Source organism: Zootoca vivipara, chromosome 4, assembly GCF_963506605.1.
Source record: "Zootoca vivipara chromosome 4, rZooViv1.1, whole genome shotgun sequence".
Lineage (NCBI taxonomy): Eukaryota > Metazoa > Chordata > Lepidosauria > Squamata > Lacertidae > Zootoca > Zootoca vivipara.
This window is the reverse complement of record NC_083279.1, coordinates 71,283,700-71,298,634: the sequence shown is the minus strand read 5'-3', so window position 1 is coordinate 71,298,634 and position 14,935 is coordinate 71,283,700. Positions and strand designations below refer to the sequence as shown.

Below are 14,935 nucleotides of genomic sequence, written 5' to 3'. Positions count from 1 at the left end.
TTTGCAGCAGTACGTTTAGAGTCCACTTCATCAGTACGTTCAGTATTCAAACCGGATATGCTACAATAAATCTGCTAGTCCTTAATGTGCCACAAGACTGTTATTTGTGGTGTCTTTGTAACTTGTTTGCTTTCGAATATACAGTTTTGAGTAGGAAGGAATAAAAAAGGCAGTGATTGTGATATAAGTAAAAAAAAACTGCTCCTTTTCCCTTATGGGGTACCCAAGAGCCCATATACTGTAGAGTCCTTTTATAGGTTCTCTATCAGTAGGAGGAAAAAACAGAATATTGAGAAGCAAAGCAGCTGGTAAGCCTGATCTTTATTAACTGTTTCAACAGAGTGCTTACCCACACACAGGGGGGAGGACCCAGAGCCGTGCGTGCAAGCCCTTATATAGACATTTTAAATTGCCCGCCGTGGAGTCCAAGACCACCCCCAGAAACTGCACACATACATCACAGAAAAGGCGGTCTACAACAGAAATCCGAGTGCGTTGTTTAGCTCCTGTCTGGCAAGTTACCCGATTGCATTATCTGGGTTTTGGTCACTCTTTTGTTATTATAACTACTTGATTCCTGAATCTAGGTCACAGGCTCACACCCTGTTCATATCTTGAATGTTCCCTTAAGACAGGATTTGTGAGGAAAGAGACAATGGGGAGGTTTCCCACTTTGACCTTGCAGAGAAATATTTAAGGTCAATTTGTTCAGGACCTAATCTGTGGGGTTTCAGACATGTTGTTTATATATACAGTTATGATTTATTTATTTTTATAGGACCTTAAAATTCTTATAACGGATGGTCCTGAGGCATGTCTCCAATGCAACAGCAGCTCCTTACTGTTTTCATTCCAGGATGCTGCTTGCCAGCTAGCAGCCAACCCATGTGCATCAAGCATTTATTGACATCAGTTTGCTATAGTGTGAGAGAGATATGCGCTCAGACCTCAGTCTCTTATTAAGCTCAAGCAGAGGGAATGGTGCCTTGCCCCACTACTGGGGCTAAATCAGCATAGCAAAAGTAAGGTGATTTATGTAAACATTTCTCACAAGTAACTGGGGAGCAGCCACTTTGCTTCTTAATTTTTTATGCAAATATTTATGCCACTTTGGGCTCATTTCCCTGCCTCCTGCATAATGATGTATCAAAATACTTGCTAATTGAGGGTAAGACTTCATGAAGGGGACACTAGTCCGGTCAATTTAAGATTATAATTCTAGTTACAGGTAGGTAGCCGTGTTGGTCTGAGTCGAAGCAAAATAAAAAAATTCCTTAAAGACCACCTAAGTTTTTATTTTGGTATGAGCTTTCGTGTGCATGCACACTTCTTCAGATACACTAGAAACAGAAGTGTCAGACCCTATATATATATATACAGAGGGTGGTGGGGGTGGGTGGGAATGGGTGATGGGCTGATGGGAGTGGTAAACCTGTAGATGGCTGTTAATGACTGCTGATGGCTGCAATTAGTCCTGGTGCACCTCAGCCCAGGACTAATTGCAGCCATCAGCAGCCATTAACAGCCATCTCAGCCCAGGACTAATTGCAGCCATCAGCAGCCATAAACTTAGTTGGTCTTTAAGGTGCTACTGAAGGAATTTTTTTTATTAAGATTATAATAAATCTGTGACTTAATTAAAATGCAGTGGCAGCTGGGCCATTTAATATGTGGCGAGATAAAGCCACATAAATGCTTGAACAGTGTTGGCGATCAACTGCAGAGTGGAACTTGCACTCAGTTGTGAGCTGATCCATGCCGGTTAGGATTCCATTATATGCTCTCATTAAGTTTCTCTATCTGGACTAAAGAGAAACACATATTGCTTCTAAGCGTAGACCTTTGGTGCTAAAGCTCTGGTTCAATCAGTCAAGAGTGAGAAAATATGTACACTGTGACATAATTAGCTGAAGCTGTATAAATAACTTAAATAGCATTTATTATACACAAATTATTCACAAAACTTGGGAAAAAGAGAAGTGTACAGAGCAATAAATCTTGTCTCTTTTATTGGAAGAATAGTGAAGACGAGTCATTAAGATTTGGGAATGAAGTATCATCAAGTGGATAGGGGAAGATTTCCAGTAACGTGTGCTATAAAGCATCTCAGCATATGGATTCCAAAGCAGTACAAAGAACTGTAGAAACAACAAGAAAATGTTATTTGATGAGAGTGGAGCATTTGCATTACATGTGCAGTTCTATTTCTGACTGGGTAAGAACCCCTTTTCAAGTTTTACCTGACAGGAAAGAGTTGAGGAAAGCACACTTGTGTCTTTTTGTTAACAAAGTCTTGAATCTCTATCACATTCCTTGTCATCCTTCCTTTTGATGCTTTGTCAATTTTAGTTAATACAATCTGCAAAAACAACAACACACACCCAATATTTTAAACATTGTAGAGCAACTCTTAAAGAAGTCTTGAATTCTTGGTAAAGTCTTTCAAATTTAGCTCTCAGCTTAGGTAAGTATGCTAACATTGTTGATGCATCTTTTTACTCTACAAAACAATTTTAAAGAACCCAAATTGTGTATTTTGTTCTCTTCCAACTTTTCCTCACTCCAGTTTTATACTTATGGAGACTTCTGTGCAAGGGGAAAAACCAGGTTTTCATATTTTCCTTAATAAAAAGAAAAGGATGAGGCTTAGTGGGAACGTTTTAAGAGTCAATGGATCAGACCAATAACTTAGTACTGTATATTTATTAATTTCAATATTTATAAGCCTTCTTTCAATTTCTAAATCTACAAGACAAATATATTTCATTTCTGAAGGTAAACAGAGATCTCCATATCTTGTTAATCTTCCAGTATAATGTTTTGGATTACTATTTTATGTTGGATCCAGAGGATCTATGTTAGGGCTAAGCAACCTGGTTAGGACTGAGGGCAAGGTTGGAAACCTTTATATTTTCAAATTCACAAACATAAAAGCTAAAACAGTATACAGTATTGAAATAAAAGCTAGGAATCTAGGATTCTAACAAATATCAATGCACACATAGTGAAACTTGGGGTGTTAATAGCATACCTTCAGTACACGATAAAGTTGCTTTAGTTTTTAATCACCTATGTTCATAATTCCTAAAAACCTTGCCCGTGTTATTATTTTTTCATCACAGGCTTTTAAAATCTCCTAGTCAAGTCTAATAGTTTCTACTTGCAAGTCATTTTTAAAACAATTATTCAACTGATAATAACAAACAAACAAACAAAAAGGACACTAATGTTAACTGGACAAAGGTATAACTTTGGCGGAATGGTGAATGACATCCATGTTTGTCCATGCACCTGCACTAATGACTTCCTCTTCCTTTCCTTCCTCCTAGAGCCTCCAAACATGCCTAAAACTTGAATTGGGGACCCTGATGAGCAGATTGGAGGAGTTTCACATGGGGCTACAGGAAAGAGGAAAAAAGAAGAGGAGCCCCATTTCACTTGCAAAAGTCTGCTTACATGGCAATGAATACTTCCTCATTTCTGCTACATGCCTTTTTAGTCCTGCTAGTTCAATATATTGACTGCTCACTGCCTTTATTTTTAAACAAAAATCACAACTCACAACGTATGGGATCCCAAATTCTTCCAACATTTCTATAGCAACTTTGTCCATTTCCTGAATTCCGACCAGGCCGTCCACTAATAAGAATGTCCGTTTCAGACTAGAAAATATAAAACCACAGCTCACAACTGTGCTTTGCAGCAATATATATTCTTTATCTGCAAATCCTAAATCTAGCCCAGGAAACCATTATACAGGCAACAATTTGGTCATCCTTTTCTACCTGCTGGGATGATACAGATGACCACACTATCGTTGGGTGAATGAGCTTATTCTGGGGCAGTTTGGTCATTTGTATGGACTCCAATACATCCTATGCTATAAAGCAGGCAATCAGTAGGCATCACAACAATTTTGGGTGACCTCTTTTTGCACAGGGTTTTGTGGAAACTTTTGCAAGTGCTTCCAATCAGCGGTGCATTTGGCCAAGCTGGAGGTTTACCTGCCCTACACCTGATGCATATAAAACAGCCTCATGGGCCAAATGGGAAGGCTCAGTGGGCCTGATTAGACGTGAAGGCCAGAGGTTCCCCACCACTGCTATAAAGAATGGTGCAAGACTATGTTAAAATAATATTTACAATTACTGTGACTGGCTCAAGTTTAAATAGACGCTGCATCTAAAAGCTATTTCACATGCCTTAGTTATTCTAAGACACTTCCCCATTTTGTTATAAAATGGGATGTTTTTAAAATAATATTGCTTAACCGAAATTATTTCCCCACATTCTGTGGAAAAGACTGAAGTGAAATTTCAAGCTGTTATCTTACTTTGCACGGTGATTTAAATAAGGCTCCACCATCTCTGCAAAATCTGTGGGTGATCTGTAACCATAGCCTGGCATATCCACCAAAGTAAATAAATTCCCCACTTTGAAGAAATGCAGTTTCTTAGTGTGGCCCTGGAGCGGAAAAAATGGGAGGGTTAGGGTTGTTTAGTTGTTTGTTTCAACTGTTCCAAAGGAAAACGGGGGTGGTTTCTCAGTTAAGATGATGAAATGTCCCTGTTCCTCATCTAGCCAGTCCCTGACATGAAAGCATATGTAAGTATCATCGGATGGCTGTGGAAGATTGCTGTTCATACAGGGTTTATAGCACAATTTCTCAACACCTGGTCATCCAACAAGGGAGTAGAGATCCAAGAGCATCTGGGACAGCAACCGCATTTCCGGTATAGAAATACTAATTTCAAACTCACTGTGCTAGGGGAGACATGAAAGCTCTGAGTACATACCCTTCTCGGTTCTCTCCTTCCAAACTGGATCTTTTCTACCAGTTACAAACAATGTCACAATATATGTCACAGAACAGATGGCTGTATCTGACTAGTCCATTTATTTCAATGGGTCTGCTCTGAGATGCAACCCAGGAAAGAGCCTGCTTTTAGTTGGGTTCAATTAAATTCCAAAGTCAATGTAATAAAATCTCTGAATGCTACTTACTGGATTTTTGGAAACTCTGACTTCAACATCAGGGGACAATGAAAACAGAGCCTTTATTAAGGAGGATTTTCCAACATTGCTTCTTCCTAAAAAGCAAACCTGTGGGAAGAAGTTACAGTTATTTCACATTTATCTTTCTCATCCAATGATGTGTATTAAAGCAAGGAGTCTTTATTCTCTCTGTTGTTACCCTGAGCACGCTGCACAGTTCAACAGACAGGCCCAGTTACACCAAATAATACATTTCTCCAGAGAATATGGATTTCTTGCTACAACTCAATTCTCTTTTGGATTAAATAACTCTCAAGATCTACGAAATGTGAGGACAACTAAAAGAAAAGAGACTATCTGTTCCTTCTGGAAAAGAGACCTTTCAAATATTACAGAATCCTCAGTTCTCCATGGACAAGATTTTAGCAGTCCCATTTAGGAGAATTAGAATGAGGAACGCATATTCAAACTATGCCACTTTGAAAGGTTTCTTGACTTTTCCAGAAGTTTACATCTACAAAGGAATAATGCGGGAGAGCAACCTGAAATTCTGCTGCTGAAATTATGAAAGTTGCATTTATTTGGCTTGTCAACTTTACAGACCAAGTTTAAACATGCTTACTTGAAAGGAAATGCCTGATGTCAACAGAATGTATTTCTTAATAAATACACTTAGGACTGCAGATTGTTCCTGAATTCTGAAACTAGCAGGACAATATTGAATATTAATTGATTTTGATGGTATTCACTTTCCCAAGTATGCTTAGGATTACTTAAACAGATATGATTTACATATATTTGGATGCACCTTTTATTCTGATGTGTTCTCCCCTCCCCCTTTTTTAAAATGGTACTTTTCCATTTCTTAGCACAGGTGCACTGGGGAAGCAGTGAGAGTAAATAAGATCAATGTATGTAATGCAAAAGGATGGGGACTAAAGGATGGACCTGGGGATTAAAAGGAAGAACAGGGCGCTGTATTGAGTGAAACTCCCTAATTGGAAGGCTGCTCAAATTCCCCCTAGCTTTAAGGCTAAATCCAAAAGCATGTAGCTCAAGAAACACTGGCACAGTCTACACCTGACCACAGCTTGTGCCCCTGAGTAGAGCTTTCTCTTCAGGTTTTCGGGGGGGGGGGGAGTGTGCATGCACACGAAAGCTCATACCTATGACAAACTTAGTTGGTCTCTAAGGTGCTATTGGAATGATTTTTTTATTTATTTTTTGTTTCAACTTTGTTTCAACTTTTATTATTTTTGTTTCAACTACGTCAGACCAACCTATCTGTCTTCAGGTTTTGTTACAGAAAAATCAGTGTCACACCCCATAGTCAAATTCAAATGGACTTAACTGTCCAGGGGTCATTTACCATTTTACCTTTTACAAAAACATCAACACCTCATTTAAAATATACTAATTCCCCACACATAGTGACCTAGCATGGCAGTTATCAGTTATATTTTGTTGGAAGCTGCCCAGTGTGGCTGGGGCAACCCAGTCAGATGGGCAGCATATATTATTATTATTATTATTATTATTATTATTATTATTAACATCATTGCCACTGCAAACTTGCTGGTTTGGGCAAACAGCTGCATGTACGAAATTCTCCATCATAAGGACCAGAAATTCTGCTTTAACAGCTGAATTCAAGGCCATATTCTGCAATCAAAGCAAAGTAGGTTTATACAACCCATAGCTTTAGCAACTCCCCTTCCTTTCTCCCCCACCCCACCCCATGACATTTCAAACAATTCAATTTATTCTTCTTTTCCCATAAGCACTCACATGGCAACTGGAGTTGCTCCTAAGGATAAAATTTGCATTTCATTGACCTCACCTCAGGCTGTGACAATTGTGGAGCGTGATCCATTCGGACAGCCGAAGTGAAATAATCAATGGGGTGCCACTGTGTTGAAATGAAAAATGCCTCTGCATCTTTGATTTCATTGTGGTTAGGATTGAAAATCTGGAAGGATGACGTGTCCACGCTAGAGGCCATGTATCTTGCCATTTCTTGGAGAGGGAACGCAACTCCAGTAAACTGTTTTTCATTTAATTGCAAGACTTCTGAAAACGAAGCATGCTTTATGGGGCTGCTTCTGGTTGCAAGATGTCTCCTCAGAAGGTAGCTAATTGTTAGAAGTCTTCTTGGTTTTGCTGTCTGGAGCACCATTGTGCCTGGATTTTCAGCAGCCACACAATCAACTCAGGCCCTTCATATTTTTAAAAAACAAAAACTTCTGTTGTGGGTTCTTGAGTTCTGACTGCTGTTTTAAAGAGAAATAAGAGGAGGATTTAAGTTATTGTAAAAAGGTAAAGGGACCCCTGACCATTAGATCCAGGCGCGGACGACTCTGGGGTTGCGGCGCTCATCTCGCTTTACTGGCCGAGGGAGCCGGCGTACAGCTTCCAGGTCATGTGGCCAGCATGACTAAGCCGCTTCTGGTGAACCAGAGCAGCACATGAAAACTGCGTTTACCTTTCCGCTGTAGCAGTACCTACGGTATTTATCTACTTGCACTATGACGTGCTTTCGAACTGCTAGGTTGGCAGGAGCTGGGACCGAGCAACGGGAGCTCATCCCGTTACAGGGATTGGAACTTCTGATCAGCAAGCCCTAGGCTCTGTGGTTTAACCCACAGCGCCACCTGCGTCCCACTAAGTTACTGTAGCAATTGCCAAAAACACCACCACCAACACAAACACAAATTCATCCCTCAGTGCATTAATCCACTGCTTTCTTTCAAGACTTTCAGCACAGGTGCCAGACAGAACATATACACATGGTGCAATCCTCCACATTTCTGCTCAAAACTAAAAATGCAGTCCTTTGCGTATGTGGTCAGAAGTAACTCCCTCCAAGTTCAGCTGCACTTATTCCCAGGTACATGGGACTATACCCTAAGAAGAAAATTATTATAGAAACAGGGCCAAGCACTGGAAAATTAAAGATTCCATATGCCCCCCCCCGCCCCCCATCAAAAATCCACAAATTGGTGGGAGGCAACATTTTCATGGATGTCAATTAAAATATACATGTAAAGTTGACATGCATTTCAATATGTATTTTTATAATATATATTTTCAACTGCTGATTTTATTTATACTTGGGGTGGGGTGGGGTGGGGGGAGAGAAATAAGTCAGCGTGCTTTATAGCCATCTGCCATAGATGCTTTAGTTGTGATTCCTGCAATGCAAATACTCTTGGGGTCTTGGACTCTTGGGGTCCTTTCCAACTCTATGTACGGAGTACAAAATTCTGTTCATTTAATTAAAAAGGGGGGCTATTTCAAGCCAATGGAGGAAGTTGGCACCCACTCGCTCCAGTGGCGCATTTTCCAAAGTGCGTGCTCACCCGCCAACCCGACAGCAGCAGCCATAATGGGAAGCTGCGCCCGAAGACTCGCGCTTTTTTCTCCGCACGGGAGACTCTGACTACTTAAAGCCACAGCTGCTGACTCCCCCACTTACCTGGGTATCTAAGGCTAGCCCCACTGAATTCAGCAGGACTTACTTCCAAGCAGACATGCTTAGGGCTTGCAATGTACGCCAGCGAGAGCAGCGCATACGCCGTGGTCTTTCACCCGGAAGCCAGGACGATCGCTCCGCCTCCTTCCTGGTCTAAAGAACCGCGGATAGTTAAGTCACTTAAAGGGTAAGCTCCTATGAGTTGCTTTTAGGTCTCCCCTTCGTCTGCTGCTTGCAACGGGGCGGGGAGTTAGTGCACGGCTGCTTTGCAAGCGCGGCAACAAAGTCAAACGCTCAGCCTCAGGGCTGCTCCCTGCGCTGTGAGGAGTGATCACTGCGGACCAGATCGGCGATCGCAAGGCAATGCGGTCGCTGTGGCTTCAAACTCTTTTTTTAAATTTAAATAGCTCACCATTCCCACAGAGTCAGCTTTCAAACAACATGAATGCGTGCATTTGCACCTACTTTGTGCCTGCAGGGAAGGAGGCAAGACGACGCAATGCTGCCAAATCACAGTCCGGCCGGAGCGGGGTGGGGGGCCTCCACGATGGAGAGAATCGCTTTCATTCCCGCTGTTGAGAAAGAAGAGCACGTGGCGTCAAGCCGTTGTCTGTACATACAGGAATTGTACATTCCTGTCCACACAGGAATCTTACTTGGAATAGGCTTTGTTGAACACTTGAGGCTTACTTCTGAGTAAACATGCTTTGGACTGCTCTGACTGCTAGGTCTGCAAAAGGACCACTCAGACTAGACGTTCTCCTTGGGGAGGGGACCCCATAGCTGCCAAGTTATCCCTTTTTTAAAGGGATTTTCCCTTATGCTTGTTATAAGAATTTTGAGGTCATATATATATATATAATAATTGTTCATAAAACATGTACATGAATGTACAGAAACATGTCTGAAGCAGCACAGGAAAACAGGCCTGACTGACACCATTTTGACTCTCTCTGACCAGGTGTTCCTCTGCAAGGAAGAAGTGGGGTGGGGGGAACCTTCTCATTGTCTCAGGAATTAAAGTGATAATCCCTGGCATCCTAATACCTGACTGCCAGACAAAAGGGTGTGATTAACTTGGCTGGGAAACAGGGAAATGTAAATATCTCTCAATTTTGTTGATTAGGTTTTGGGGGCAGGGGGCAGGGTCCAGGATGCTCAGATTACTGCCACCAGACCTCCCCTTTCATGATGTAATCTAGGGAGAGGGGTCTTGGGCTACACCCCTTCTGTGACATATGGATGATGCTTCTGGGGGGTGGGCTGAAACCAATTTCAAATCTCTTTTTAAGGACAAGACATCTTTGTTTGGGGTTCCTTCCTTGTTCTCCTGTGTGAGAGGAAGGACCCTGTTGCAACAGCAAAAATAAAAGTGCCTTGCTTCGCACGTCCTGGTTTGGTCTCTGTTATTTGGTGGGCAGGAGACGCTTAAACTTTGTCTGCTTGCCAGGATACCTGGACTCTTCCTGGGTCGAGGATCCACTTAATTCTAGGGCCGTGTAGCTCTGCAAAATTTTTACAACATGCTGAATAGGCTTCCTCGCGAGAAAAGGGGAAACTTGGCAGCTATGGGAGGGGAGCACCATTCTGTGTCTCCCCCCCCCCCCCCGGTCATTCTCATGCAGCACTGAAAAGTGCCAGGCGTTTATTTTAGTTTCTGAGGGTTTTGGAGCCTGCTGCCCCATGGTGCTGGACAGGAGTGCCAGCTTTGCCCTGGGACCATGGGTGCCATGCAGTGTGCATGGTCCTGTCACTGAAATTTGCAGGTGCCCAACCCCTTCAAGGGGAATTTGGTGGGTGCTTGGGCACCCAGGGCTCCAGGGAGTTGGTACCTATGGTGCTGGAGTAGAAGGAAATGGTGAGAAGAGTAAGGCTGGCCCAGGATATTTTGGCACTTAAGATGGACCCCAAAAACTGTGCTTCCCTCCCTGCTATGGAAGAAGGGCTAAGGGAAGATCTACGTCAGGAAGGGGGGGGGCATACCAGCAAGGCAAACATACTTGGTACACTCTGACCATTAAAACATTGCTGACAAAGAATTGTCGAAACAGGGCCTTGTCCTGGGATTTTTTCCACTGGAATTTATTTTTATTTGCCTATTATACTGGAATTGATTCCTATTTGAATTCATCATTACATAAATAAAACCTTTTGAAGATTTATTTGAAATTCATCTTCCTCCTGGCCCGAGTTCTTGCAATTTACTGTTTATTTCTGGCCTCAGTGAATCCTGCCACCTGAGGCAGGGACCTCACCTTGCCTCATGGGTGGGCCGGCCTTGATCAGGACAGCATTAGAAGCTGAAACGTGGAAAAATTGTAAACCACATTGCTGCAAAGAGATGTGTTGGAGAAACCTGAGGACCATGTTTTTGAAATGAAGTCCCAGCATCAATATACTTTTACAAAACCCTTCAGAGTCAGAACCCATCAGTACCGTAACGAACCACAAGAAGCGTCCACTGTGCATTATTTGAGATATGTCATGTATCTCCAAGCAGTAACGATACAACAAGCAGTTCTTGCTTTCACCATCGGGTGGCAATAAAGGTACATGAAGCACGTTGCTGTGTAGTCAGTCATTCAAAACCGGGAAGGGGATGAAGTTGAGGACGATATTCGGTCCTGCAACAAAATGTTTCTTGCATGTGGAGCGGGGGTGGGGAGATATTGAAAGCAAGGGTCATATTCGCTGCCTCATTTCCAGCTTTCAAATCCCCAGCTTTAGCTGGGATTCTTGCATTGTAGGGGGTTGGGCTAGATGACCCTTGGATTCCTTCCAACTATGATTCTATGAAAACACTACTTTCTCAGGTGTTCTCCGGTTTCATAAGAGAAAGCCATCCCACCTGAGAGCGACAGCTGTGCTTGTGCTATATCCCTCCTCACCTTGTTTTCATGGGACTGCCTGCATTCACCCGCACATTGTTTTTCTTCCTTTTCTTGTCCACGAAGCTTTTTTGAACTTTATGGAGTTCTGCAAATCTTGGACTTACATGCAGATACCTTCCTCTTGTGCATGGCTGGTGCTGTTTGGCTATGTAAGTATCAGCACTCTCCCCGGAAGCTGAGAAATAGAGGAAACAAGTAGGGCCATGCCACAAAAGGTTGCAGTTGAGCTCTGGTGTTCATGCATTACATGAGCCTGTGGCTCGGGTTTAAAAACAACCAAATGTTAGTATCAAACACAGGAGTTCATCTTCTAATCATATGCATAAAAAAACTTTTCAACTTGTTTTTTAGATATATATTGTGTTTACAGCATTTAAAGGTGCCACCTGACTGCGTGTAAGACTTCTGCATGCAACTGAAACAAACAAACAAACAAAATCCTCCCAGTAGCACCTTAGAGACCAACTAATTTTTTCATAGGTATGAGCTTTCGTGTGCATGCACACTTCTGAGAACTGAGTTCTTGATATGGCATGCAAGGAGCTCTGAGAAAGAATGAAGTGGATTGACCCTTGCTGCAACCTGAGGAGTATGGAGCATAAAGAATTCTAAATAAATACATACTGGAAGTGCGTTAAGAAGTGGTGGGATCTAACTAAAGTTTGCTGAAATGAACATTTCATTTAGGAGCCATAAAGGAGCAGCCACCTAGCAGATGTGCAGCAGCAATTTGAGAACAGAAACTCTTACTTGTTGGCATATATTTGTGGAAAGAGGAATTTTGTCACCAGGTCACTGTTGGCATTTATAATGTTTCTCATCGTTGGCACATACAGCTTCTAACTATGTCATAAGCATGACACTGCAAATATGGAAAGTGAGGTTTTAAATAGGGGAAAGAAAGAAAAACAACACCCCGCCCAGAAATAGTTTGGGAATTTAGACTGTTTCGAACACACTCTTGTAAAAGTTCCTTCCGTAAGAGTCACACAAAAAGAAATTCTCATTGAGGCTATCAGCAGAGTGGGTGTTTCTCAGAATAAGCAACACACATTAACTTTTCAAACGCCTCTGCAAAATTTTACCTCGCACAGGAAGCCATGGTAACTGTTGTGTCATAAGCTTCTGCTCCAGTTAAGACTGGGATCTAGCTGCACAGAATTTAGGCTGTAAATTCTGCTTCTAAAATTCCTCCCTGCTGGCCAGTTGCAGCTTCATCCATTCAATCGTCTGGAAGGTTATGGAGTTTTAAAAATTATAAGCTAAGATTTCATTCCTTGTGATTAGGGATGGTAAGACATGTGCTTATCCACACATATTGTACCTTTCCTCCTCACTTCCCAGGCATGGTTTGTGCCTTACTGCTCCATGTCTGAGTGCCTTTTTGTGCTCCAGAGCTTTCCCCACCCAAACTTGCTCTTTAAAGCTGAATCAGAGCAAACAGCAACCTGTGGGAAACCCGATTTGCCACTTGCTCTGAGTCAGCTTCAAAGAATTTTTGCAGGGAAAGCTCCGGGGGGGGGGGGGGGATGGGGAGGTGCTTGGACATGCCTGCTCTTGATGGGGTTATACTGCCTCTGAAGGAGCAACTATGCAGCTTGGGGGTACTTATGGGTCCTTTGCTGTCGCTTGAGGCTCAGGTGGCCTCAGTGGGACAGAGTGCCTTCCATCAGCTCCAGCTGGTGGCCCAGCTATGCCCCTATCTGGACAGAGGTAGCCTAACTTCTGTTGTCTATGCTCTGGCAACTTCTAGGTTAGGTTACTGCAACACATTATACAGTGGTACCTTGGGTTACAGACGCTTCAGGTTACAGACTCCGCTAACCCAGAAATAGTACCTCGGGTTAAGAGCTTTGCTTCAGGATGAGAACAGAAATTGCGTGGCGGCGGCAGCGGGAGGCCCCATTAGCTAAAGTGGTACCTCAGGTTAAGAACAGTTTCAGGTTAAGAACGGGCATCCGGAACGAATTAAGTTCTTAACCCGAGGTACGACTATATGTAGAGCTGCCTCTGAAGATGGTTCGGAAACGTTAGCTGGTGCAGAATTTGGCAGCCAGGTTGCTCATCAGGGCAAGGTGGTTTGAGCATATTACACCAATCCTAGCCCAACTGCACTGGCTGCCAATTAGTGTCCAGGCCCAATTCAAAGTACTAGTTTTGACCTATAAAGTCTCAAACGGCTCAGGACTGCAATACTTCAAGGACCGCCTCTCTCTGTATGAACTGATCCAGACCTTGCTATCACCATCTAAGGCCATTCTTTGTGTGCCTCCTCCATGAGTGGTCCGGAGGGTGGCAACACAAGAACGGTCCTTTTCTGCAGTGGCTCCCCGTGTGTGGAATGTTCTCCCCAGGAGGATTTGGCTTGTGCCTTCCTTATATACCTTTAGACACCCAGGGGTGTCTCTTGTGGGAAGGGATGGGGGGAGGGGGCTATGGGTTTGTGGGTTTTTTGTTCTTGTTTTAATAATGTATTTTGTGTTTTTACATTTACATGAACCGCCCTGAGATCTATGGATAAAGGGTGGTATACAAATTTAATCAATAATAATAAATTTAAAGTGTGTGTACCTGTGCCACAAAAGGTAAGTGTGCATAAGCCCCAAGTTTCAAACCTCACCAGAAGCTTTTCTTTTAGGAATACTAGGTGCAGAGATACCCAGAGACCAGGGGAGGAAACCTGTTTATGTATGCAATGACAGCTGCCCGAATGACGCTTGCTCAGAAATAGAAAGAAGATACAGTCCCAACCAAGGTAGAATGGCAGATAAAATTAATGGACTATGCTGAAATGTCAAAACTTACTGGACGAATAAGGAACCAAAAAGAAAGAACTTATAACAAAAATTGGGGGAAATATGTGGACTAACTGAAAAACTATAGTAAACATTTAAATTCATTAGCAGGATTAATGAAGAACAAGAAGTTAAGTATATTTGTTAAGGAAACTTTAAGAGTCTAAATAATACTTCAGAGATGCAGTAAGAAAATTACGACATAAGAAAACCACAAAAGGGGGGAGGGAAGTCAAGTGATATATTGTTATTGGATAGTTTGTGCCATTTTAATGATTGTTGTAAAATTGAGAATCGAAATATAAAATTTGTTTTTAAAAGAGAAAATAAGTTTCAAACCTCATCTGCTAGCTAGCTCTTATGCATGAATGGCACTCAGAAAACAGCTGCCGTAGAAACAAGAAGAGAAAGAACCGCATGGTAAACATTTTAAATCTACAAATAGCATCTGTACACATAAGAGGAACCAGCCAGTAAGTCCAGTATTACTCTGACTCTCCTGCCTAGATCTGAGTGGTGTTTGTTAATGCTGTGCTTGCAACTGAGGTTAACACAGCCACCATGCGGTAAGCTTTTTGTGTGTGCACCTACGTACTGCAAAATTAATAGTCACCTATTTCCACCCACACATGCTTCATGACCTCACCTTGTAGTTTCAAACTGAAACTGGCAATTTGACTATGATCCATATGCTAACTGACCAAAGCTCAGTTCCCACTTCTGCACAATTCACTTAGGAATAGAGGAAGGTGCCTGCTTGGGGAGAGGATCGCCTGACGTTG

The 14,935-nt window shown here is 42.4% G+C and overlaps 1 protein-coding gene across 1 annotated transcript; it reads right to left on the bottom strand.

Moving 5' to 3' along the window:
- Positions 1–1,922: 1,922 nt before the first annotated feature.
- On the bottom strand, positions 1,923–8,626 carry GTPBP8 (GTP binding protein 8 (putative)). The gene is made up of 7 exons (XM_035115038.2): positions 8,471–8,626; positions 6,836–7,265; positions 5,005–5,103; positions 4,334–4,464; positions 3,563–3,662; positions 2,241–2,359; positions 1,923–2,138 (listed from the first exon to the last, which is right to left on the bottom strand). The coding sequence occupies exons 2-7, from the start codon at positions 7,169–7,171 to the stop codon at positions 2,060–2,062; spliced, it is 864 nt and encodes a 287-aa protein (XP_034970929.1). The 5' UTR covers positions 7,172–7,265; positions 8,471–8,626; the 3' UTR covers positions 1,923–2,059.
- Positions 8,627–14,935: the final 6,309 nt, after the last annotated feature.